The 27,530-nt window shown below is 46.9% G+C and overlaps 1 protein-coding gene and 1 non-coding gene across 7 annotated transcripts in view; both read right to left on the bottom strand.

Moving 5' to 3' along the window:
• The window catches only part of nap1l4b (nucleosome assembly protein 1-like 4b), a 128,808-nt gene that overhangs the window by 55,137 nt on the left and 46,141 nt on the right, over positions 1-27,530 (bottom strand). For all 6 annotated transcript variants that reach the window (XM_038807525.1, XM_038807528.1, XM_038807531.1 and 3 more), the window contains 5 exons: positions 22,617-22,697; positions 20,846-20,977; positions 10,185-10,256; positions 6,220-6,359; positions 4,276-4,421 (listed from right to left, as the gene is read on the bottom strand). In XM_038807525.1, the coding sequence (XP_038663453.1) occupies positions 4,276-4,421; positions 6,220-6,359; positions 10,185-10,256; positions 20,846-20,977; positions 22,617-22,697 (571 nt within the window). The remainder of the gene's footprint in view (positions 1-4,275; positions 4,422-6,219; positions 6,360-10,184; positions 10,257-20,845; positions 20,978-22,616; positions 22,698-27,530) is intronic.
• Positions 5,668-5,798, bottom strand: LOC119972024. Its single transcript, XR_005461964.1, has one exon. It is a non-coding gene; the product is annotated as a small nucleolar RNA SNORA54 (small nucleolar RNA).

Here is a 27,530-nt window from a genome sequence, read left to right as displayed (position 1 = left end):
TATATCAGTTAGTGTTTTTTTTCCTCCCTGACCCAGTAAGATCCGGAGGTGCTGCGTTTTCATTTTTTGGCCTTTTGTCTCCATGACTGCATGCTTCCCCTTGAAGTTATCATTCATATGCCAGCGATCAGCTTTCTCACACACACACTGCTCCTAATCTGTCATCATTAATTCCATGACTACTGTTGTTCTATCTAACTGATTAAAACAGCAATTCACAGATGAGCAAGAAGCCTCTTCAACTAAGCACTGGCAAAATCCAAGTTGTGTTTGATTCGCACCAAAAATTCTGCATCCTGGTCCTGATTCCATTCCGTTTGGTTTCTAACTGAAGACAAGCCAAACAATTTACTTTAATCCTAAATTGAGCTGCCATCACAGGATCCTGCCCACTTGCATGTCCACTGCTAACTGACCATGCTACACCAAAAGATCAACATACTTACTAGCTGCAAGCTCAATTATTCCAACACTTTCTTCACTAGTCTCTCAAGTTCCATTCCTCAAACTTGTTTAAGAATTCATTTACATTCTGTGATTCATTGTAAAGTGAAAATACGGCAAATTTCGGGAACCTTGGATAACGAGAGATATTGTAGGCCTCGTCAAAAAGAAAAAGGAGGCATTTGTCAGGGCTAGAAGGCTGGGAACAGATGAAGCCTGTGTGGAATATAAGGAAAGTAGGAAGGAACTTAAACAAGGAGTCAGGAGGGCTAAAAGGGGTCACGAAAAGTCATTGGCAAATAGGGTTAAGGAAAATCCCAAGGCTTTTTACACATACATAAAAAGCAGGAGGGTAGCCAGGGAAAGGGTTGGCCCACTGAAGGATAGGCAAGGGAATCTATGTGTGGAGCAAGAAGAAATGGCAAGGTACTAAATGAATACTTTGCATCAGTATTTACCAAAGAGAAGGAACTGGTGGATGTTGAGTCTGGAGAAGGGTGTGTAGATAGCCTGGGTCACATTGAGATCCAAAAAGACAAGGTGTTGGGCGTCTTGAAAAATATTACGGTAGTTAAGTCCCCAGGGCCTGATGGGACCTACCCCAGAAAAATGAAGGAGGCTAGAGAGGAAATTGCTGAGGCCTTGACAGAAATCTTTGGGTCCTCGCTGTCTTCAGGTGATGTCCTGGAGAATAGCCATTATGAGGCTTTTCTCATTGGAGCAGAGGAGGATGAGAGGCGACTTCATAGAGGTTCATAAGATGATGATAGAGTGGACGTTCAGAGACTATTTCCTCGGGTGGATGTAGCTGTTACAAGGGGGCATAACTATAAGATTCAGGGTGGGAGATATAGGAGGGATGTCCGACGTAGGTTCTTTACTCAGAGTGGTTAGGGTGTGGAATGGACTGTCTGCTATGATATAGGTGCTTTAGGAACTTTCAAGCGGTTATTGAATAGGCACATGGAGCACACCAGAATGACAGAGAGTGGGATAGCTTGATCTTGGTTTCGGACAAAGCTCAGCACAACATCGAGGGCCGAAGGGCCTGTTCTGTGCTGTACTGCTCTATGTTCTATGTTGTTCCTTTGTTTAAGAAGGGTAGCAAGGATAATCCAGGGAACTACAGACCGGTGAGCCTTACGTCAGTGGTAGGGAAATTACTGGAGAAAATTCTTCGAGACAGGATCCACTCCCATTTGGAAGCAAATGGACGTATTAGCAAGAGGTAGCATGGTTTTGTGAAGGGGAGGTCGTGTCTCACTAACTTGAGAGTTTTTTTTGTGAAGAGGTCACAAAGGTGACTGATGCAGGTAGAGCAGTGGATGTGGTCTACATGACTTCAGTATAGGCCTTTGACAAGGTCCCTCATGGCAGACTGGTACAAAAGGTGAAGTCACACAGGATCAGGGGTGAGCTGGCAAGATGGATACAGAACTGGCTAGGTCATTGAAGGCAGAGCGTAGCAATGGAACGGTGCTTTTCTGATTAGAGGGCTGTGATTAATGGTGTTCCGCAGGGATCTTTGCTGGGACCTTTGCGGTTCGTAGTATATATAAATGATTTGGAGGAAAATGTAACTGGTCTGATTAATAATTGCGGATAGCAATGAGGACTGTCAGAGGATACAGCAGGATTTAGATTGTTTGGAGACTTGGGTGGAGAGATGGCAGATGGAGTTTAATTTGGACAAATGTGAGGTAATGTATTTTGGAAGGTCCAAGACAGTTAGGGAATATACAGTGAATGGGAGAACCCTCAAGAGTATTGACAGACAGAGAGATCTAGATGTACAGGTCCACAGGTCACTGAAAGGGGCAACACAGGTGGAGAAGGTAGTCAAGAAGGCATACGGCATGCTTGCCTTCATTGGCCAGAGCATTGAGTATAAGAATTAGCAAGTCATGTTGCAGCTGTATAGAACCTTAGTTAGGCCACACTTGGAGTATAGTGTTCAATTCTGGTCGCCACACTACCAGAAGATGTGGAGGTTTTAGAGAGGGTGCAGAAGAGATTTACCAGGATGTTGCCTGGTATAGAGGGCATTAGCTATGAGGAGCGGTTGAATAAACTTGGTTTGTTCTCACTGGAACGAAGGAGGTTGAGGGGCGACCTGATAGAGGTCTACAAAATTATGAGGGGCACAGACAAAGTGGATAGTCAGAGGCTTTTTTCCCAGGGTAGAGGGGTCAATTACTAGGGGGCATAGGTTTAAGTGCAAGGGGCAAGGTTTAGAGGAGATGTACGAGGCAAGTTTTTTTTTAAACACAGAGGGTAGTGGGTGCCTGGAACTCGCTGCCGGAGAAAGTGGCGGAAGCAGGGACGATAGTGACATTTAAGGGGCATCTTGACAAATACATGAATAGGATGGGAATAGAGGGATACGGACCCAGGAAGTGTCGAAGATTTTAGTTTAGACTGGCAGCATGGTCAGCATAGGCTTGGAGGTCCGAAGGGTCTGTTGCCTGTGCTGTACTATTCTTTGTTCGTTAATTGCAGCCGTAATCAATCTCACCACAATCCATCAAATTCAAAATGTTTGCCCACCACAATCCTTTATTGGCCTCAACATCTCCTCCCTCTGCAACCTCCTCCAACCATATACATCAGCGTTTGCCTTCTGCAACTTCAACTCTGCCTATTTTCTACCTCCCTACCCTAGCGTACTTTTCATCTCCCTACTTCTACCGGAATTGTGAACTTCAGCCGCATTCTGGAATGCTCTTCCTCAACCTTCCATTACATCTTTGTCCTCCTTTAAAAGCTGCTTTGAATCCACTGTTCTGACCAGGCCTGCAGTCATCTGCCGTAATCTTTCGGCCATTGTTGCTCGGTGTCTGACTGGTCTCTCCAATACTTTATAAGCATTAACACTATATAAACGCAACCAATCATGTCTATCTACTTTTTAAATGAATCACTCATTACAGTCACAACATTTATATGACATAAGCACAGAAACACTGGCTGACCTTGTATATTGGATCACACAATGTCTCTTCCCTGCAGCTTCATACCAGTCACAAGACTCCCAATGCTGCTTTGAAGGTTATTTCATGCATTTAAAGCTGGCAGGTGATGCCATACTCAACAGTTGTGCTGAAAGGAAAGACCCCATGTAATCCAGAACCTCGGATACAGTTTTCGATTCTCGCGTAACAAAATTCAGAATTTATCCTGTAAACCTTTCCTTCAGAAACAAAGCTTGCAAGAACATGCTGGAAATGTTCCAAAGATCTCAAACCATTTTGTTTTAAATCTAGTCTATAGGAAATACAATTGCTGCACAATATTGGTATTTTGCTGTTGCACATATTTATACAGTAAATATTTCGACAGTAAATAGCTGGTTTAGCAGAGTGGACTAAACAGCTGGCTTGTATCGCAGAACAATGCCAGCAGCGCGGGTTCAATTCCTGTGCCGGCCTCCCTGAACAGGTGCCAGAATGTGGCGACTAAGGGCTTTTCACAGTAACTTCATTGAAGCCTACTTGTGACAATAAGCGATTATTATACTAACATATTTTAATCCGAGATCAAGTGGTGGGAGAATTTTTCAACTTAATTGAGGTGTTGGGAGGTATGTCTCCAGTAACAGTTTTAGTTGAGAGACTTGGAGCTATACTAACCTACAAATTATAATGCATAGAGACAAAACAACCTGTTTGCAGAAATCTTAGTTTACCATGAACAAGGGAAAAATGCTGGAAATCATTTTTTGAAAATAGGGGAACCTGTAGATGTAGGAACTATTTCTGGTTTATCTAACACCAATAGGTACCAGGTTTTGTGGAACAATTATTTTGCCTCTTGGATGCTTTCAAACCTCACCTTTTACTGGATTAAAGAAGTTGAAGAAGGAATCATTAGGTACTTGTTTAGTGATGGTTCGAACTGTCCCTCGACCCTTGTGCTTCTGTTTCTTTTTAATAGTTTTTACAGTTATATTCTTTCCTTTCTTCCAGTCAATGGTGCACCTGATGAAAAGGACAATAATTAGTCTCATTCTAAAATTTGCTGTAAAATCAACTGAATTGTATTTAGTTTTCTAATGAGTAAGTTCCTTAAATAGAGTTATTTCTATGATGAGATTATTCCGTCTTTCCTCACTCCCAAAGTCAAGTTCCCATTTTCCAAGCAAATGTAACGTACACATTCCATCCCTCGAATGAATAAAGACCATTGAAACATTTAAATTTTGCTAAAAGTATACTTTAAAAATAGAAATGTGTCTACTTTAGTACTGCTCAGCTGTTTAAACTGTCTGGCAGTAATGCCATTTAGCATCTGAGCAGGATGGGAAAAGACATAATTGAATTTAGTCAGGGGCGCATGGTGGTGCAGTGGTGCCTTACAGCGCTGAGGATTAGGGTCGATCCTGGCCCGGGTAACTGTCTATGTGGAGTTTGCACATTCTCCCCATGTTTGCATGAGTGTCACTCGCACAACCCAAAAAAGATATGCAGGGTAGGTGAGTTGGCCACCCTAAATTTCCCCTTAATTGGAAAAAAAGAATTGAGTACTCTAAATTTAAAAATAAATAAAATAAAATTGAATGTAATCATTACTTATACTGCTTTCATGTGTTGAAAGTACAAGTTAATCAGTACAAGTGATGAAAAATAAGCTCACCAAATTAATATTTTTCAAAAAAAGACATTTGATCTTTGTCTCCATGATCACAATGTATTACATAGGGTGCATGATTAAATCAAGTTTAGTCTTTATAATGTGCCATATTATACAGACACTCAGTCTTGGGCTCTAAATATCAAGACAGTAATGGCCTCAGTAGAGTACTAAATGGTGCATAGATGTAGTTAGAAATTAACCATCTCAATATCAATTCTGATATACAAAATCATTTCCTGCGTCCTTTGGCAAGTAGTGAATCCGATCAGGTATTCAACAGGTGCATTTTCTTATACATGCTCCAGTTTTTGTTCTCCATGAACTGTCACGGATTAATTCTAACCTGAACCAAGTCATTAAATTACCTGGCATTATGTCTTGCCTTCCAAAACAGATGAGGAGATGGTGATGTATTTTTTCTGCTTTTAACATCACCATGTCTGTATGTAAAAACTAGGTTATGGTTGAAATGCATCTGATGCTGAAATTGAAATACAAAAGGCAAAACATTTGAGCCTCCTGGGCTCCTAGGCACAATGAATGTTCAGACAAGTAGGAACTGGAGAGTAAAGTTTCAACTTTGCAGTAGAAATATGTTCCCAACTCTGAAAATGCCAGGAGCAGAATGAGCACCTAACCCAGAACATTGCTAGGATTAATTTAGCACTGGAATGGAACCTGATGCAAGACAAACAACAAGTAACAGGTTACGAACAGTGCAAGATACACAAACCTCATTTCACACTACAAAGAAAGTTTGGGCCAGAAATATGTCACATCGCACATTGTACTAATGGCATTGCTTATTGCATATCGGAGCTAGTTACTTTTGCTTCCATTTTTCTTCAAGTGTTTCTCTGAATACCTTAATTCAGAAATTGGAGGAAAAATGTAAAATAATGGGCAGTTAGCTTCCAAGCTACGAATGGAATTAAATTAATAAAAACAAATTTAGGTTTTGTTGGGTCTCGCAATTTTGGTCTCAGAGCTATGGAGAACTTGAGGCACAAATCAGCAGCTTGCACGGAGTCCCACTGCAAGGACTTTCTACTTCAAGTCAAAGCCATAGTAAATTTGTCAACTAATACTAAATTTCAGTGACAATCAATAACACATCAGGTTGATAAATGGCTTTTCACTTACCCTACAAAGTCAACGATCTCTGGGCCCTCGAAGGAGAAAGGATCGGTCTCGTCTGGTTCAGACTTCATCTTGTAGGTTTTGGTTAACACAGAATTTGTGAAGTAATCATTTGGTTCAAAATGAAACTCTAATGTAAAACTCTGTTGGAGAAAATTATAAAAATGAGAATAGAGAACAGCATATTTTTCACCATGGTTTTCATCCTCCACTCCACAAAGACTCAAAGCTCGAATATGTGAGTTGTTTTCACATTGAAGGAAAAGGTGTACTGCCCATATGGTGAAATGACGCATGTCTCCCTCCACCAAGATAAGTTACTCCATTAAATAGAAATTTCCTATACCTGGCTGACAACTAAAATATTTCTCCCACATCAACTACTCAAACTATGGGATGCTAATAGTTGCATCCATACCTAGGAGATATCTTGGGTGACATCACTTGTATGCTGTGCTTAATCTGGACTTGACACCCCAAATTTGGGCTGGCACCAATCCAGACCTGACAGTCCAGTGGAAGATCAAGATGCCCGTGATGTCTTTTGGGCAAGTTTCTTCTTTTGCTGTATATCACTATATATCACGTGCCGCCACCTCTGCTGGACCTGCCCTGCCGGTGAGACAGGACATACCCAGGAATGGTGATAGTGGTGTCTGGGACATTGTCTTCAAAATATAATTCTGTGAGTATAACTACGTCAGGCTGTTGTTTAACTAGTCTGTGAGATAGCTCTCCCAACTTTGGCACAAGCCCCCAGATGTTAGTAAGGAGGACTTTGCAGGGTAGACAGGGCTGGGTTTGCCATTGCAGTTTCCAGTGCCTGGTTTGATGCTGGGTGGTCCGACCGGTTTCATTCATATATCAACATGGATCGTAACATTACCAACTTGGCAGATTGGAAGTAACGTCCATGTCAAACTTCCAAGTCTTAACATATGTGAAAATCCAGGTAAAAATTAATAGGTTAAATAAAAGCCAAATGATAAATGTGGACTCAGAAAATTTGACATGAAATTCCTCGTAGACTGACAAGAAGAATGAAATAAGATTTACTAGTGGCTCCCAATGCTCTAGAGTTAGAAAAGCATTTTCACAGGTTAGTTTCTGGTGGTGACTCAATAACATGTTAATAGGAGGCAGAGAATCTTTCACAAAATGGGACTATAGCACCACCCAGAGTTCAGATACAAAAACACCTGCCTCAGTAATTAGCAGAGGATAAATGCAAAGATGGGGGAGATAAATAAAAGGGAGAGACTGTGACCTGTATAGAGGGGGAATGGGGCAGATGGCACAGAAGAGCAGATGAAAGAAGGACCCCAAGACAGGCAGTCAGCAGCACCTGGAGGAGTGGGGGAAAAAAAAAAAAGAGGACCCCAAGTCAGGCAGTCAGTTCAGTCAATCGCTCCAGAGTGAACTGACCTTGCTCTGAGGAAAATCAAGTGTGACATCACAGGAAAACAAGACGGTTGATTGATTGGTGAATAATTTTCTCATTTATCTTTCAAAACTTGGATGATTATAATAATTGGAAGGTTTGGTTAGGAAGAGATTTACTTGTGAAGCAGTTGACTGTTGAGTATTTTCTATTTACCGTAACTAGGTAATTCAATTGGCATAAGTGAAACATTTATTGAAATAAGAATAGAGTTAGCACTGCTACCTCACGGCATCGAGGACCCAAGTTTGGTCCCGGCCCTGGGTCACTGTCCGTGTGGAGTTTGCACATTCGCCCCATGTTTGAGTGGGTCTCACTCTCAACTCAAATGTGCAGGGTAGGTGAATTGGCCACACTAAATTGCCCCATAATTGGAAAAATGGTACTCGTCTGGCTGGAGGAATTTTGGTTCAGAATCATTGAGCTGCAGACCCTCCCACCTATCAGGGAGAGAGAAAGTACTTGGGCATTTTATTCCAGGAGGTGATCACACCCTTTAGGACAGGGTTGTCGGATTTGCTCCATGGTAATGGAGAGGAGTGTGACTGAAAACAAGACAAGTAAAGGGATCAAGAAGTGAGAAGTGGAGGAACCTCAACCTTCCCAACTGTCCAATAAGTCTGTGGTTCTTTCAGCCTGCATGGATGAAAGCAGGGGAGGAGAGTGGATGAACAAACTGACCATGGCATTGTGGTGCAGTAAGCAATTAAGCGGGGAAGAATTAATTAGAATGTAGTGGTAGTCAGGGAGAGTATAGTCAGAAAGTAGAGTTTTCTGTCACCGAGAGCAGGATCCCAGAAGGTGATATTGCCTGCCGAGTTTCAGGGTTTGGGACATCTGCTCTGGGCTGGAGAGGAACTTGCAATGTAATGGGGAAGGCCCAGTTATCATGGTCCATGTAAGTGCCAATAACATAATATTTGTCATAATAGGCTTGCATTGAAATTAAGTTACTGCAAAAAGCCCCTAGTCGCCTCATTCCGGCACCTGTTCGGATACACAGAGGGAGAATTCAGAATGTCCAAATTACCTAACAGCACGTCTTTCAGGGCTTGTGGGAGGAAACCGGAGCACCCGGAGGAAACTCACGCAGACACAGGGAGAATGTGCAGACTCCGTATAGACAGTGACCCAAGCCGGGAACTGAACCTGGGACCCTGGCGCTGTGAAGCCATAGTGTTAACCACTGTGCTGCCCTAAGTATAAGTAGGAAAGTGATTCTGCTTAAGAGCAGGCAATGGGCTAAATTAAAAAGTAGACCCTTAAGGTAACCTCTGGATTGCCAGAGCCACAAGCAAATTGATGCAGCATAAACCAGATAGAGTTAAATGCATGAAAGATTAGATTAGGAGAATTAGATTTTGATCCATGGGGCACTGGAACCACAGCTGGAGATAGTGGGGGCTATAACATTGGGACTGCTGTGACCAGTGTTCTGGCAAGTCGTATAGCTAGGGCAGAAGAGAGGATTAAAATAGGAGGAGGCAGTTATTCAGCCCTTCAAGTCTGCTCCGCCATTCATCATCATGGCTGGTCATCCATCTCAATAGCTTGATCTCGCCTTCCCCTTATCCTTTGATCCCGTTCGCCCCAAGTGCTTCTTGAAAACATATGTTTTGGCCTCAACTACTTTGTGGTAGTGAATTCCACAGGCTCACCACTCTGGGTGCAGAAATTTCTCCTCATCTCGGTCCCAAACAGTCTACCACGTATCCTCAGACCGTGACCCCTTGTTTTGACACCCCACCATCAGGAACATCCTTCTTTCTACCCCGACTAGTCCTGTTAGAATTTTATCGGTTCTTAGATTGCCCCATATTCTTCTAAACTCCAGCAAATATGATCTTAACCGATTCAATCTTTCCCTCATATAGCAATCCTGCCATCCCAGGAATCAGTCTGGTGAACCTTCTTTGCCCTGTAGAACAAGAATATCCTTCCTCCGATAAGGAGACCAAAACCGCACACAAGGTATAGACTCACTGCAGCCCTGTGTAACTGTGGCAAGTCACCCCTGCTCCTGCACTCAAATCCTCTCGCTATGAAGGCCATTTGTTTCTTTACTGCCTGCTTTCCTTCAGTGGCTGGTGTACATTCCCATCCTAATTTATGGCTGTTCAGATAATAATCTGCCTTCCCATTTCTGCTACCAAAGTGGATAACCTCACATTTATCCAAATATACTGCATCTGCCATTCATTTGTCCACTGACTCAACTTATCCAAATCACACTGAAGGATCTCGGCATCCCCATCAGTTCACCCTCCCGCCCAACTTTGTGTAGTCTGCAAATTTGGAGATATTACATTTAGCACCCTCATCTAAATCATTAATATATGTATATATATATTTTATCTATCTAATATATAGTGAATAGCTGGGGTCCCAGCACCGATCCCTGCGATACCCCATTAGTTACTGCTTGCCATTTGGAAAAAGACCCGTTTATGCCTATTCTTTGCCCCACTTTAATATCCCAAATCCTTTAGTTTTCCATCTCCATCCCAGCCTTTACACAAATACTCACCATAGGCTCATTAGGCTCTGAGAATTTCACCCTGACATCCTGCAAGTGCTTCAAGATAGGCTCATCGTGTTCCTGTAGAATAAGGCATTTAAAATGAAATCAGGACCAGGCAAATTAAATATCCAATTCTAATGCAACAATGATGAAGTTGCATGTCAACACTTTGCTGCCTGATATTTCCTTCTGATCCTATGGTGTCTCCCATCCCTGAAGGAAACAAAGTTTTTACTAAGTTAACTCAAGTGGAACTGGAATTCCACAAGGATCAGTACAGGAGCTATTGTGACTCAATTTACATGAATGATTTGGACTCAGGAATAGAAGTACAATTTGCAATATTTTTGGATGACACCAAATTAACAGTGGTGTTTATTACTGAAAAGGACTGCAACAAAATGGTAGACATGCATAGGGCGGCACGGGAACACAGTGGTTAGCACTGTCGCTTCACAGCTCCAGGGCCCCAGGTTCGATTCCTGGCTTGGGTCACTGTTTTGTGTGGAGTCTGCATTCTCCCCATGTCTGCGTGGGTTTCCTCCGGGTGCTCCGGTTTCCTCCCACAGTCCAAAGATGTGCAGGTTACGTGCATTGGCCATGCTAAATTACCCGTTAAGTGTCCAAAAAGGTTAGGTGGGGTTACTGGATTATGGGGATAGGGTGAAGCTGTGGGCTTAAATGGGGTGCTGTTTCCAAGGCTGGTGACCATTCGATGGGCCTAGCAGCCTCCTTCTGCGCTGTAAATTCTATGATAATTGGCAATTAACTTCAATATAGCTAAGTGAGAGAGGTGGCCATTTTGACAAAGAATAGGAGGCTATAAACTCCTTGAAAACTTGAGGCCCGGTGTCAACTCTCTGAATGAATGAGTTTTTAAAAATTAATTTAAAGTGCCAATTCTTTTTTTCCCCAATTAAGGGGCAATGTAGTGTGACCAATCGACCTACCCTACACATCTTTGGGTTGTGGGGGAGAGACCTGCGCAGACACAGGGAGAATATGCAAACACCGCACGGACAGTGGGGCCGAGATTGAACCCGGGGCCGAGATTGAACCCGGGTCCTCTGCGCAGCGCTAACCACTGCGTCACCGTACCTCCCGCAAATGAATGAGTGAAGATCTAAATTTTGGTTCTACGTTAGTGCTTTTCTTCCAGAAAAGACAGAACTAAGTAATGACTTGGTAGAGGTCTTTATATTGCTTGATAGGTGGGCGGCATGGTGGTTAGCACTGTTTCCTCAGTGCCGACGATCCAGGCTCGATCCCGGCTGAGTCATGGTTCGTGGAACGTTTGCACATTCTCCCAGTGTCTGCGTGGGTCTCCTCTCCACAACTCAAAGATGTGCAGGTTAGGTGGATTGGCCAAGCTAAATTGCCTCTTAATTGGAAAAAAAATAATTATGTACTCTAAATTTATTAAAATATTGTTTGATAGGGTAGACACAAAGATGATGGTACTGATCTCATCTGCAAGTGGGAACAAAGGCAACAAATATAAGGTAGTCACCAATAAATCTTTCAGCGGATCAGTGTAGATTCCTTCTGCACTGTAGGGATTCTATGAAATCCAATGGGAATTCAGGAGAAACACCTTTATCCAGAGAATGGTTAGGGTTAGCGTGTGAAACTCACTACCACAAAAAGAGTAATTGAGGTGAACAGTGCAGGTGAAATTAAGGGTGTGTTAAATAAGCATATGAGAGAGAGAAAGGAATGCAAGGATTTGTTGAGATTTGGTTAAATGAATTCATGTCGAACATAAATACTGGTAGGAACGTGAAGGACTAGCTGGCCAGTTTATGTGCTGTAAATATAATTCTAGACTATGTATGTCATCTTTCACGGTGTTGATCATGGCAAGTCATGAATGCAAGTGGTGCTTTAGAAGAACAGATTATTACTCCATATAAAATATAATGCAACTATAGCCCATAAACTCTAGAAAGTGCAATTATTGTGGATTCTTGAAATAAATGCTTCAGAGGGTAATAGCTCAGACTGTAGATCAGAACTCTAGCTTTGGCAGACTACTAAGGTGGATACATGGTGGTGCAGCATGTTCTGAACATGAACTGAACCCAAATTTAAAATTGTTGCGCACCTGCAAGACAGAAAACAGAGTTGGGGAAAGAGATACAAAAACATAACTATTCAAAAATGTTACCTTTTCTACATTTATAAGTATTTAATCACTTATTACATTTATCTATGATCTGTTGAGGGCAGTACGGCGGCACAGTGGTTAGAATTGCTGCCTCACGGTACCAAGGTCCCAGGTTTGATCCCGGCTCTGGGTCACTGTCCGCGTGGAGTTTGCACATTCTCCCTGTGTTTGCGTGGGTTTCGCCGCACAACCCAAAGATGTGCAGGGTAGGTCGATTGGCCACGCTAAATTGCCCCCTTAATTGGAAAAAATGAATTGGGTACTTTAAAATTACAAAAAAAAATAAACTATGGTCTGTTGCAGCTTCAAAATTTAGGGCTCAGAAGATAGGAATGATAATATTTGTTAGGGAGTAAGAAAAAATTGCCTATGATTGGATTGAAAAAGTGTTACGCAACTATTACACAGGTCATAGCATATGTTACACACAAGCTTTTAAAAATAAATTTAGAGTACCCAATTCTTTTTTTCCCCCAATTAAAGGGTAATTTAGTGTGGCCAAATCACCTACCCTGCACATCTTTTTGGGTTGTGGGGGTGAGACTCATGCAGACATGGGAGAATGTGCAAACTCCACACGGTCAGTGACCTGGGACCGGGATCGAGCCCGGGTCCTCAGTGCCATGAGACAACAGTGCTAACCACTGCACCATCGTGCCATCCAGCTACACACAAGTTTATTATAAATATGAAAATGATCTCGATTGTAAACAAAGATTCCCCCATGCACTGTCTCAAGCATGCCAAACAAAATAATTTGGCACCTGGGACATTCAGAAAGAGTTCAATAGGTTGTTTTACTTAAGAATCGAGGTGCAGCATGGTGGCATAGTGGGTTAGCCCTGCTGCCTCACGGCCCCAGGTTCGATCCCGGCTCTGGGTGACTGTCCGTGTGGAGTTTGCACATTCTCCCCGTGTTTGCGTGGATTTCGCCCCCACAACCCAAAAATGTGCAGGGTAGGTGAATTGGCCACACTAAGTTGCCCCTTAATTGGAAAAAAAAAATCAATTGGGTATTCTAAATTAACAGGACTTCCGGTTGCGGCTATGCCTGGGTAGGTCGCACGTTCGGCAGCTCCCGCCGAAAACGGACTTTGGGGCCCTTTTAAGGAGCCCCTGCGGCACTTGGTTGACAATTCCAGGTGTGGGAAGACGGCAGTAAGGTCTCCCCCAGCACTGTATGGAGTGGACCAGGAGCGGTCAAAAAAGGGGCATTAGAGAAGAGAGGAGAACGGGTGCGAAAAAGCAAGATGGCGGCGGGCAGAGACCAGGCAGCGTGGGCTCAATGGTCGCGGGAGCAGCAAGAGTTTCTACGAAGCTGCTTTGCGGAATTGAAGGCAGAGATGTTGGGCCCTATGAAGGCGTCGATAGGGAGGCCGGTAGAGACCCAGAGGATGCAGGGGACAGCGATTAAAGAGGTGCAGCAGAAGGCCTCTGAAAACGAGGACGAGATCCTGGGCCTGGCAGTGAAGGTGGAGGCGCACAAGGCGCTCCATAAAACGTGGCAGGAGAAATTAGAGGATCTGGAGAACAGGTCGAGAAGGAAGAATTTAAGGATTCTGGGTCTCCCTGAAGGTGCGGAGGGGTCGGATGCTGGGGCGTATGTAGCCATGATGCTGAGCACGCCGATGGGCGCGGGAGCCTTCCCGAGGCCCTTGGAGCTGGATGGGGCGCAGAGTCCTGGCGAGGAGACCGAGGGCGAATGAGCCGCCGAGAGCTGTGGTGGTGAGGTTTCACCGTCACACTGACAGGGGGTGCGTCTTGAGATGGGCGAAGAAGGAGCGGAGCAGCAGGTGGGAGAATGCTGAAATTCACATTTACCGGGACTGGAGCGCAGAGCTGGCCAAGAAGAGGGTAGGATTCAATCGGGCCAAGGCAGTTCTCCACGGAAAGGGGGTGAAGTTTGGGCTGTTGCAGCCCGCGCGACTGTGGGCCACATATCATTTATTTTTTCTTTTTAAATTTTTTTTTTTTTTTTTTTTTTTACAGCACCCAATTATTTTTTTCCCAATTATGGGGCAATTTAGTGTGGCCAATCCACCTAACCTGCACATCTTTGGGTTGTGGGGGTGAAACCCACGCAGACATGGGGAGAATGTGCAAACTCCACATGGACAGTGACCCAGGGCCGGGATTCGAACCCGGGTCCTCAGCGACGTAAGCAGCAATGCTAACCACTGTGCCACCGTGGGCCACATATCAGGACCATCACCACTATTTTGATACGCCGGACGAGGTGTGGACCTTCATCAAAAATGAGAAGCTGGACTCAAATTAGTGGTCTGTAGCATGTTTTGGGGGATGTTGTGGAGTGGGAGAGGGTGATATTTGTGTTTCTTTCTTTCTCTGTGCGGGCACTAATCTGGGAGGGGTTGTTCCCCGCATTCGGTGGGGGGAGAAGAGGCCGGGAACCCTGGGCCTCTGAGGATGGGGGTGAGGTTGTAGGAGAATGGAGCTGCGCCATAGAGGGCGGGGTCAGCCCGGACTGGGAGCGCGGGTTTTCTTTTCCTGCGGAGGGGGGGTGGGCGCAGGGAAGTGGTATTGGACTGGAGTCCACATTGGTTTGCAGGGGGTGTGGGGGGACTTGGGTTTTAGGAGGGAATTCTGCGGGATCGGTGGTAGAGGCGGGAGCGGCCGGGGTCAGGAGTCAGCTGACTTACTGGAGTGCAATGGGGGGGGGGAGGGGGGGGGGGAGTAGGGGGGGTCAAGCAATTGATTGACCGGGGGAGGGAGGGCGGGACGTGTACTGGGTTGCTGCTGTATTGACCAAGGGGGAGCTGGAGATAATAGGGAGAGTTGGGGCGGCGGCCCTCGCCTGGGGGGCTGGAAGGAGCGGGAGACGTGTGCACGTGGCTGGCCCAAAAAAGGAAATGGCTAGTCGGCGGGGGAGGGTTAGTCCCCCGATCCGGCTGATCACGTGGAATGTGAGAGGCCTAAATGGGCCGGTCAAGAGGGCCCGGGTATTTGTGCACTTAAAGGGACTGAAGGCACACATAGCCATGTTACAGGAGATGCACCTGAAAGTTGCGGATCAGACCAGGCTGAGGAAGGGATGGGTAGGACAGGTCTTTCACTCCGGGTTGGACGCGAAGGACAGGGGGGGTAGCAATTTTGGTGAGCAAGCGGGTGACTTTCGAGGCGGTGGGAATTGTGGCGGATAAAGGGGGCCGGTATGTGATGGTGAGTGGTAGGCTGCAGGGGGCCCGGGTGATGCTGGTGAATGTATATGTCCCAAATTGGGACGATGTAGGGTTCATGAAGCGGATGCTTAGTCAGATCACGGATTTGGAGGTGGGGAACCCAATTATTGGGGGGGGCAGGATTTCAACACTGTACTGGACCCGGCAATGGATCGGTCTAGGTCGGGTAAGAGGCCAGCTGCGGCCAAGGTCCTGACGGGGTTTATGGATCAGATGGGGGGGGGGGGGGGGGGGGGGGGGGGCTTTTTTGTGGTGAGCAGGGCACTGATCCAGAGAGTAGAGGGGACGGAGTACTCGGCCATCGCGATTTTGGATCACGCCCCACATTGGGTGGAGCTGGAGTTGGGAGAAGAGAGGGGCCAGCGCCCGTTGTGGCGCTTAGACGTGGGATTATTGGCGGATGAGGAGGTCTGTGGGTGGATCCAGGGGTGTATACAGAGGTATATGGAGGCCAATGACAATGGGGAGATCTCGGTGAGTGTGGTCTGGGAGGCGCTGAAGGCGGTGGTCAGAAGGGCTCCATCAGGGCTCACAGAGAGAAGAGGGAGAGGGATAGATTGGACGGAGAGATACTTAGGGTGGATAGGAGATATGCGGAATCCCCCAAGGAGGGGCTGTTGAAGGAGCGCCTGAGCCTCCAAACGGAGTTTGACTTGTTGACGACGAGGAAAGCTGAGGCCCAGTGGATGAAGGTACAAGGAGCAGCATATGAATATGGGGAGAAGGTGAGTCGGATGCTGGTGCATCAGCTGCGGAAGAAGGAGGCGGCTAGAGAAATTAGGGGAATCAGGGACAAGGGAGGGAATACGGTGCGGAGTCCAGTCAGAATAAACGAGGTATTTAGGGACTTTTATGAGAACTTGTACAAATCTGTGCCCCTGGAAGAAAGGCGGGGGGATGCGGCGGTTCCTGGACCAATTGAGGTTTCCGAGGGTGGAGGAGGATCTGGTAGAGGGCTTGGGGGCCCCGATTGGGATGGAGGAACGGGTTAAGGGGTTGGGGAGTATGCAGGCGGGCAAGGCCCCAGGAACGGATGGGTTCCCGATTGAATTTTATAGGAAGTTTTCGGAACTGTTGGCTCAGTTGCTGTTGAGAACTTTTAACGAGGCGAGAGAAAAAGGAAGTCTTCCCCCGACTATGTCGAGAGCTCTGATCTCGCTTACTCTTAAGCGGGACAAAGACCCGCTGCAGTGTGGCTCATATAGGCCGATTTCACTCCTTAATGTGGATGCCAAATTGTTGGCGAAGGTCCTGGCCACTAGGATTGAGGATTATGTCCCGGGAGTGATACATGAGGATCAGACGGGATTTGAGAAGGACAGGCAGTTGAATGCAAATCTGCGGAGGCTTCTGATTGTGATTATGATGCACTTGGGGGGGGGGGGGGGGGGGGCTATGGACGCAGAGAAGGCCTTTGACCAGGTGGAGTGGAAGTACCTGTGGGAGGTGCTGGGTAGGGGTTCATAGGGTGGGTAAAATAGTTGTACCAGGCCCCGGTGGCGAGTGTATCGACGAGCCGGTTGAGATCAGAGTACTTTAGACTATATTGCAACGAGGCAGGGGTGCTCTCTGTCCCTCGTGCTGTTTGCTTTGGCAATTGAGCCATTGGCCATGGCGCTGAGGGAATCTAGAAGCTGGAGGGATTTGGTCCCCGGAGGGGGGGGGGGATTTGGGTATTCAGGTGGCCAAGAGTTGGGGGGTCTTGCACAGGCTCAATCTGGCGCGGCTGATGGACCAGATGGAGGACGACTTTAAGAGGTGGGACATGCTTCCGCTCTTCCTAGCGGGTAGGGTGCAGTTTGTCAAGATGACAGTCCTCCCCTCCCTAGGTTTTTGTTCGTGTTTCAGTGCCTGCCCATCCTCATCCTAAGGCCTTTTTCAAGCGAGTGAGCAAGAGTATCACGGGATTTGTGTGGGCCAATAAGACCCCGAGGGTTAAAAGACTGTTCTTGGAGCGCAGTCGGGTGGGGGTTGCCGCTTCCGCCGACACGGTATACCACGTGGTGACGGCGATGCTGAAGATTTGGGGGCAGTGGAGGCGGCACAGAGGGGAGACGGGGGCCTCAGTTTGGTCCCCGATATGGAATAATCATAGGTTTGCCCCGGGCTGGATAGATGGTGGGTTCCGAAGCTGGCACCGGGAGGGAATTAGGAGGCTGGCGGATCTATTCATTGACGAGACTTTTGCCAGCCTAAGGGCACTGGAGGTGAAATTCGGGTTACGCCCGGGAAATGCCTTCAGGTACATGCAACTTCGGGTGTTTGTCAGGAAGCAGGTAGGAGAATTTCTATTGCTGCCTGCCCGAAGGATACAGGACAGGGTGATTTCGGGTGTGTGGGTCAGGGAGGGTAAGATCTTGGAGATGTACCAGGAGCTGCAGGAGGCGGAGGAAGCCTTGGTGGAGTAGTTGAAGGGCAAATGGGAGGTGGAGCTGGGTGAGGAGCTGGATGAGGGCCTGTGGACTGACGCCCTGGGCAGGGTCAATTCCTCCTCATCTTGCACCAGGCTCAGCCTGATCCAGTTTAAAGTGTTACACAGGGCGCATATTACAGGGGTGAGGATGAGTAAGTTTTTTGGGGTGGAGGACAGATGTGTGAGGTGTTTGGGGAGCCCAGAAAACCACACCCATATGTTCTGGGGGTGCCCGGCGCTTGCGGAGTTCTGGACAGGCTTTGCAAATGTCATATCCAAGGCCTTGGACACTCGGGTAAAACCGAGTTGGGGGATAGCGTTATTTGGTGTATCGGAGGATCCGGGAGTGCAGGAGTCGAGAGAGGCCGAAGTTCTGGCCTTTGCCTCCTTGGCAGCCCGGAGAGGGCTCTTTTTATTGTGGAGGGATGCAAAGCCCCCAAGGAGGCTTGGATCAATGACATGGCTGGATTTCTTAGGTTGGAGAAGATAAAGTTTGCCTTGCGAGAGTCCATGCAGGGGTTCTCCGGGCGGTGGCAACCGTTCCTTGACTTTCTCGCGGAACGTTAGGTGGAGGTCAGCAGCAGCAGCAACCCCGGGTGAGGGGGCTGATTTATTTTCCTTTTTGAAAGGTGCGCTTGCCCTATTTTGTTTTGAGTTGGTGTTAATTTGTTAAACTGTTAATCGTTTTAGAGGGTTAAGTTGTTCTGTTTGGTTGGCATGTTGCCCTTTTGTCTTTGCATTATTTTCCTTTTTGGAGTGTTCTGTAAAACTTTTTGAAACACTTTGAATAAATACATTTAAAAAAAACAGATAAACAGGCTCATCATCTGTACACATCGCCCCACTTATGCGTAGTTCCTAGATATCAGCCGAGGCTGGAGGGAGATGAAACAAAAACCATGGACATCATTGTTCAAAGACTGGTTTCTTAGTAACTGGTTACAGAGCAGCACAAGCAAATGAATGCACAGGACCCTTGGCTATCGACTTAGCTGAAGAATGGCATATGGCACTGAAATTATACAGAAAATATATAAAAGGAGGCAACAGTATAAAAACATTTCAAAAACTGCTGATCACTGAATAGAAAGAAAGATTCAGGTATTTGGATAATTGGAGCGCGTTCCGGGGAAGGTGGGACCTGTACAAGCCGGACGGGTTGCATCTGAACCAGAGGGGCACCAATATCCCGGGAGGGAGGTTTTAGAGTACCTTTCGGGAGGGTTTAAGCTAATTTGGCTGGGGAATGGGAACCGGATTTGTAGTTCAGCAACTAAGGTAGCCAATGCTCAGGACGTCAAAGCGGGTATTAAGGCAGTGGGGAAGGTAACACTGACAAAGGAGAGTACTTGCAGGCACGGAGATGGGTTGAAGTGTGTATACTTCAACACAAGAAGCATCAGGAATAAGGTGGGTAAACTTAAGGCACGGATCAGTACTTGGGACTACGATGGGGTGGCCATCACGGAAACTTGGATACAAGAGGGGCAGAAATGGTTGTGGAGGTTCCTGGTTATAGATGTTTCAATAAGATTAGGGAGGGTGGTAAAAGAGGTGGGGTCCATTGTTAATTAGAGATAGTATAACATCTGCAGAAAGGCAGTTCGAGGAGGATCTGCCTACTGAGGTAGTATGGGTTGAAGTCAGTAATGGGAAAGGCGCAGCTGTTGTCAGCTGCAAAGAGACATAGATAGGATGCAAAGCTGGGCTGAGAAGTGGCAGATGGAGTTTAACCCTGAAAAAAGTGAGAGATTGTCCATTTTGGAAGGACAAATATGAATGGGGAATACAAGGTTAACGGTAGGGTTCTTGGCAATGTGGAGGAGCAGAGATCTTGGGGGCTATGTTCATAGATCTTTGAAAGTTGCCACTCAAGTGGATAGAGCTGTGAAGAAGGCCTACGGTGTGCTAGCGTTCATTAGCAGATGGATTGAAGTTAAGAGCCGTGAGGTGATGATGCAGCTGTACAAAACCTTGGTACGGCCACATTTGGAGTACTGTGTGCAGTTCTGGTCGCCTCATTTTAGGATGTGGAAGCTTTGGAAAAGGTGCAAAGGAGATTTACCAGGATGTTGCCTGGAATGAAAAGTAGGTCTTATGAGGAAAGGTCAAGGGTGCTGGGCCTTTTCCCATTAGAACGGAGAAGAATGAGGGGCGACTTGATACAGGTTTATAAGATGATCAGGGGAATAGATAGAGTAGACAGTCAGAGACTTTTCCCCCAGGTGGAACAAACCATTACAAGGGGACATAAATTTAAGGTGAATTGTGGAAGATATAGGGGAGGATGTCAGAGGTAGGTTCTTTACCCAGAGAGTAGTCGGGGCATGGAATGCACTGCCTGTGGAAGTAGTTGAGTCAGAAACATTATTGACCTTCAAGCAGCTATTGGATAGGTACATGGATTATGGTAGAATGATGGGATGTAGATTAATTTGTTCATAATCTAGGACAAATGTTCGGCACAACATCGTGGGCAGAAGGGCCTGTTCTGTGCTGTATTTTTCTGTACTCTAAAGCTATTGTTACTTCAGTTCCAATGATGTGGCACTGTCATGAAAGTGAAAATATAAGATAGTGGAACTGTAGTACAATATGGCAATGCTAGTTACTATCTGATGACCAGATATTGGATTTGTTCAATATGTATGGGACCGTTACCGGATGTATATTTTAAATGAAACATGAGAACATTTATAGGAAAGTCTTTTTTCCTCTGAAGCACCTCACCACCTAAAATGCATTAAACATCAAGAGCTGAAATGAAATTCAGAGCTCAATAGCTTTGCTACCTAAAAAGAACAAACTTTAGAAAACAGAAAAAAAGCAGCAATGTTTCATGTAACTAGAAAATTATCTTGAGGCACCTGACGAGTCTCTTGCTCACCTCCACAAGTTCACTCAGCATATCTACATTTCTGAATATTGTGACCCAGAATTCAGGTATTCCTTTGGGATTCTCCTCCTGCTCAGATTCTTCCTTTTTTTCCTCTATTGCTGCTTTCTTTTTCATTTCTTCCTATTTGTACAAACACATTTAATCTTGATCAGTACATTTCAAAACAGGATAATTTAGTAGTTTCATCATATTGTAATGATAGACGTAACTTCCTCAGACTGGCAATCTCTGGCATTGATATTCCAAAGCGCCTGCCTCGCCCAACGTTCTTCACCCAGGCTGGGTGAGACAAGAGCAGTGCAAGGCTGGGTCTTGTTTTTTTTTTCAATGGTTACTCTGGAGTTGAAAGTGTTTTTAGGGCAACTATCCGGGTAAACCATTAGGTGGGCACTTCCTAGAGGTATTTTCCACTGCATCATTGGGGTACCTCTTAAATATGACGCTTGGGAACCAGGATGTCATGGGCCTAAAGCAAACTGGATTGCAAGCGCTCGCATTGACCAGTGAAGGGTGTATTTTCAGAGTGCACTTGGTTATCCAACGTTTTGATCAAGGTTTCAAGTACATTGATTCTTCTAATATAGCTCTTCTCAGTCTCACTGCTTGGGATGCGATGGTGCAATATATGAAAATGAAAAATTAAAATGAAAAGCCACAAGTAGGCTTCAAATGAAGTTACTGTGAAAAGCCCCCAGTCGCCACATTCCAGCGCCTGTTCGGGGAGGCTGGTACAAGAATTGAACTTGCGCTACTAGCCTGCCTTGGTCTGCTTTAAAAGCCAGCTTTTTAGCCCCGCCTTAAACATTGGGCATTCATTTCTGCCACCTGCATATTCAGGAACAAACTTCCTTTCTGCTATAAAGTACCTTTAAAAGAAAGTAATTTACACAGTCCATACCACTTTCCAGTAAGCATTTGCCTACAAAACAGAACTGCACTTAACATAGTCCTATGGCAAAAAGTAGTTGAGGCCAAAGAATGTGGGCAGCACGGTGGCACAGTGGTTAGCACTGCTGCCTCACAGCGCCAGAGGCCCGGGTTCAATGCCGTCCTCGGGTTACTATGTGAAGTTTGCACATTCTCCCAGTGGTTACGTGGGTTTCCCCCCCACAGTCCAAAAATGTACCGATTAGGTGGATCGGCAACGCAAAATTCCTCTCGTGTCAAAAATGACAGATGGGGTTACGGGGATATGGTGTGGGCCTGGGTAGGGTTCTCTTTCGTAGGGCCTGTGCAGACCTGCTGGGCCAAATGGCCTCCTTCTGAACTGTAGGGATTCTATGAGTCTGATATGCAAAATAGAAAGCATCATTTTGTGCAGTAAGGGATGCATTTACCATTTTGGGTTGGGGTACAATGGTAGGGCAGTGTAAAGACAACTTTATTCTACACACAAGCATTAAATCTATGTTTTAAAAGGGAAGAGAGCAAGGCAGCACGGTGGCGCAGTGGTTAGCTCTGCTGTCTTGCAGCGCTGAGGACCTGGGTTCAATCCCGGCCCCGTCTGTGTGGAGTTTGCTCATTCTGCCCGTGTCTGCGTGGGTTTCTCCCCCCGTAACCCAAAGATGTGCAGGGTAGGTGGATTGGCCACACTAAATTGCCCCTTAATTGGAAAAAATAATTGGGTACTCTAAATTTATCCTCAAAAAACAAAAGAAAAAGGGAAGAGCGTCGTCGGTCTCCAGAAATGTCACTGGCACTGGACAGGCCCCTCCAAGAAGAATGAGACACAATCATGGATACAAAATTTCAGACTTACTGCTAGCTCTTCCTCTTCCTCACTTTGCCATTCACATTCTGCATCTGTAGGTTCTACATTTCCTGTTGTTATGTCTCGTCTCTGTAAAAAGAGAAACATACAGATTACAAACGTTTGGGGATTATGAGAAAGCATAACATTTTGTTTGAAAGCAACCAGGTGGAATGCAATAATTGTTTTGGATCTAGTTCATTACGTAATAGCAAAATCACAGCACATTAAAATCTGCAAATGTATAGCCCACCTTAACAATGCCTTAATAACCAGTACTAACTCTTATGCATAGTATAAGGACTATTTATCTTACTCCTTGTCAACTGTGCACTGTTTACATTACCATGGATTTGAATGGCAGAGCAAGCTCCAAGGCTGAATTATCTACTCCTGTCCCATGTTTAAATGCTTGAAGACCCAGGACACAACGATAAGGGAGCTAGAAAACGCCTCGATAGACCAGAGCGACCGAATCGTTGCATTATAGACAAAGATGGTCCGGACAGCATGGTGGCGCACTGCTGCCTCGTGGAGCCGTGGACCCAGGTTTGATCCCCAGGTCACTGTGTGTGTGAAGTTTGCACATTCTCCCAGTGTCTGCATGGTACTCAGCCCCACAACCCAAAAAGATGTGCAGGGTAGGTGAATTGGCCACGCTAAATTGCCCCTTAATAGAAAGAAAAAGAGACGGAGATGGCAAGGTTGGTGGTGAGACACGGAACACTAAGAGGAAAGGTCGAGGATCAGGAAAATCGGCCGTGGTGCCAGAGCCTTCACATAGTGGGCCTACCGGAGGGAACCGAGGACCAGAATCCCAGGGAATATGTGGCCCAAATGCTGGGTACTGTGGTGGGAACACAGACAGCTTTCCCATGCCGCCAGAAGTAGACAGAGCCCACAGTTCGCCCCCACGCTGGGGAACAATCAAAGGCCACCATTGCGAAGCTGCACCGGTATGGGAAAGAATCCCGAAATGGGCCAGGCAGACAACGTCCTGCAACTGGGAGCACCAATCGATCAGGGTGCACCAGGACATAGGGGAAGACCTGGCCAAGTGCCAGGCAGAATTCAACAAAGCCATGGTAGCCCTCTATGAGAACAATCTGAAGTTCAGAATGCTGTACCCAGCCAAGCTCTGGGTCACCTTCTAGGGCAGAGAACATTACCACATCGGCAGACGCATTAGCCTGCAAACACGGGCTAAGAAGACAACAACGGTACCAGTGTTGAACTGGACATCCTAACGTAGTGGGACATTGAGAAAATATTTGCCTGTACCGCTTTGTTTTGAACACTGGAGCTAAGTATCAGAAAAGAGGGAAAGAGGGGGCGAGAGTAACATGGCGCAGGAGGGCGTGAGGAAGAGGAAGAAGGAACAAACACACAGCAGTCGGGGGATATTGATTGACCCTAGGTCGGGGGTGGGCACCACACTAGCAGGTAAGCTAGCACCAGGAAGTACAGAGGGGTGGGGGGGAAAGGAGGACGACGGGCAGAAGAGAGAACACTACCAACAGGGGATGGGGGGGGGGGTTTAATCAAGGGGGCTCTCGGCTGCAAGGAACCCAAAGGCACTGTGAACAGGAAACCCTGGAGAGCAGGAGCTCACCCACATGGTTACATAGTTGCCGGCCATTTTGGGTGGCCTCAGGGCCCAGTGAAAAGATCCAGAGTCTTCGCCCATCAGAAAGTATGAAGTCAGGCAGTCTTCCTCCAAAAGACTCACCTGAGGGAGGGACCAACTGCAGCGAAGAAAGGGCTGGATGGGACAGAAGCACCATTCATGCTACAGGCTGGAGGATAGTGGGGTGGCCATGCTGTTCGATAAGAGGAAGATGCCTCCAGCAACAAAGACTGTTACGGACCCAGGGGGACGGTACATCATGGTCAGCCTTGTCCTGGAAGGGGCATCTGTGGCCCTTGTTAACGTGTATGCTCCCAACTGGGAGGACACTGAATTCATAAAGATGACCATGGTGGAAATTTCCGACAGACATATACCAACAGGGGGGACTTTAACTGCGTGCAGGACCTACGGACAGACAGATCAAATAGAACTGATGGGGACAGTGGACCAATGGAGGTTCACACACCCATGGTAGTTCCTTCTTCCAGGTAAACAGGGTCGACACCAGGATTGACTTTTGTGTGGGGAAAGCAGAGTTTGCAATCGTAGCAAGAGTGGAATACTCCACAATCGTAATCTCCAACCACGCTCCACATTACATAGTTGAGGTTGGAGATGGGTTGGGCCCAACACCCGCCATGGACGTTGGACACAGCCCTCCTTTTTAAAAAAAAAAAATCAAACAATTTTATTGCGGTATTTTAGGCATAAAGTAAAAGTGACATTGTACAGTACAAAAAAAGTCAAGACACAAATTAAACATAGTGCAAACCACGGCTCTGTTCATGCACGGACCTGCCTCAATATCCCCCTACTCTACCCTAGCTCCCCCATCCTCACAATCCCCCACCCTCCTCCACAGTCAATACCCCCCGTCCATGTTCCCTGGGTCAAATCGGTGGTTGTCGCAGATTGGGGTCCACACTGATGCTCTTACCTCCCCTACATGGCTCCTCCACTGGCCCCAGATCCGAAGAGCCGCCACCATTATCGGGCTGGTGGTGTACCGAGCCGGCGGAAGCGGCAGAGGTGTCGTGACCAGGGCTGCTAAGCTAGTGCCCCTGCACGAAGCAGCCTCCATCCACTCCCAAACTGACCCCGCACCCACCATCATGGCTATTTTGGCCGCCCAGTAATAGTTGCTGAAGTTCGGCAACGCCAGCCCCCCTTCACCTCTGTTCCTTTCAAGCATCACCCTCTTCACCCGCGGGGACTTCCCTGCCCATACAAATCCCAGAATAATTTTATTCAGCCTCTTAAAGGAGGACCGCGGGATAAAGATGGGGAGACACTGAAAAACAAACAAGAACTGCGGGAGAATCGTTATCTTAACAGGAGCACCCTCCCCGCCAATGCAGCGGGAGCACATCCCAACTCCGGACCTCCTCCCTCACTCTTTCCACCAGTCAGGACAGGTTGAGCTTATGCAACTTGCCTCAGTCCGTGCCACCTGAATCCCCAAATATCGGAAGCTCTCCCCCACTAGCCAGAACGGACTACTCTCCTGCCCCCTCGCCTGAATTACGAGCATCTCACTCTTAGCCATGTTCAATTTATATCCTGAGAACCAGCCAAATTCCCTCAGGATTTCCATAATACCGTCCACCCCCACCATTGGGTCCGATATATATATAACAGCAGATCGTCTGCGTATAACGAGACTCTATGTTCCATTTCCCCCCTGGACCAGCCCCTAGAAGCTCTCAGTGCAATTGCCAGCGGCTCTATGGCCAGCGCAAACAGCAGTGGGGCGAGAGGGCAGCCCTGTCTTGTCCCACGGTGCAGTCTAAAGTAGTCCAATGCCGTCCTTACACTCGCCTCTGGGGCCTGATATAATAGCCTAACCCAATCGATGAACCGCACCCCGAACCCAAACCGTCCTAGTACCTCCCACAGATAATCCCACTCGACCCAGTCAAACACCTTTTCAGCATCCATGGTTACCACTATCTCCCTACTCTCCGAGGGCATCATAATCACGTTGAGCAGCCTTTTTAGATTGGCCACCAGCTGCCTCCCCTTTACAAATCCGGTTTGGTCCTCCACAATTACATCCGGTACACAGTCCTCAATTCTGGTCGCCAAAATCTTGGTGAGTAACTTGGCGCCTACGTTGGTCAAAGAGATTGTCCTGTATGACCCACAAGGCTCCGGGTCCTTATCTAGTTTCAGAATAAGCGAGATGGTGGCCTGCGACATGGTCAGGAGTAAACACTCTCTGTCTCTTGCCTCGTTAAAGACACTGACCAGCACCGGCCCCACTATCCCGGCAAATGTTTTGTAAAACTCCACCGGACACCCAACTGCATAAATTTCAGGCCCCCCAATACCTCTTTGATCCTGACCAGGGCCCCCAGTCCGTACACCAACCTCCTCCCCACTCTTGGGAAGGTCAGTCCGTCCAGGAATCGCCTCATCCCCCCCGGGTGGTTCCGAAGTGTACAGCTTCCCATAAAAGTCCCTAAAGACCTTGTTCAATCCTGCCAGGCCACCCACTAGATTACACTCCCCATCCACTATCCTCCCTATTTCCCTAGCCACATCCCTCTTCCTTAGTTGTTGCGCAAGCATTCTACTGGCCTTCTCCCCATGCTCATAAATCGAACCTTTTACCTTTCTAAGCTGCTCTACAGTCTTGCCTGTTGTCAACACCCCAAATTTGGCCTGTAGCCTCTGTCGTTTCCTGAGTAACTCTGGCCTCGGGGATTCCGCGTAACTCCTGCCAGTCCGTAGAATTTCCTTAATCAGTCGGTCCGTCTCTGCCCTATCTGTCCTGTCCCTGTATGCCCGGATTGAAATCAGCTCCCCTCTCACCACTGCCTTCAGCGCCTCCCAGAGCACCGCTGCTGAGACTTCTCCAGTATCGTTCACCTGCAGGTAATTCTGCATGCATTTCCTCAGCCTCTCACACACCGCCTTGCTCGCGAGTAATCCAACTTCCAGCCTCCATGGTGGGCGCTGAAAGCTGTCCTTACAAAACTACAGGTCTACCCAGTGCGGAGCATGGTCTGATATTGCAATTGCCGAGTATTCTGCCCCCACCATTCCGGCCAGCAGGTCCCTACGCACAACAAAGTAATCAATTCGGGAATACACCTTGTGGACGTGGGAGTAGTACGAGAACTCCCTCGCCATCAGCCATCTAAATCTCCACGGATCTGCCCCCCCCCCCCCCCCCCCACCCCCGTTTGCTCCATGAATCCTCTCAGTTCCTTTGCCATCGCTGGCAACCTGCCTGTTCTTGAACATGACCGGTCCAGGCTCGGGTCCAGGACTGTATTATAGTCCCCACC

Source organism: Scyliorhinus canicula, chromosome 9, assembly GCF_902713615.1.
Source record: "Scyliorhinus canicula chromosome 9, sScyCan1.1, whole genome shotgun sequence".
NCBI lineage: Eukaryota > Metazoa > Chordata > Chondrichthyes > Carcharhiniformes > Scyliorhinidae > Scyliorhinus > Scyliorhinus canicula.
This window is presented reverse-complemented; position numbering and strand designations above follow the sequence as displayed.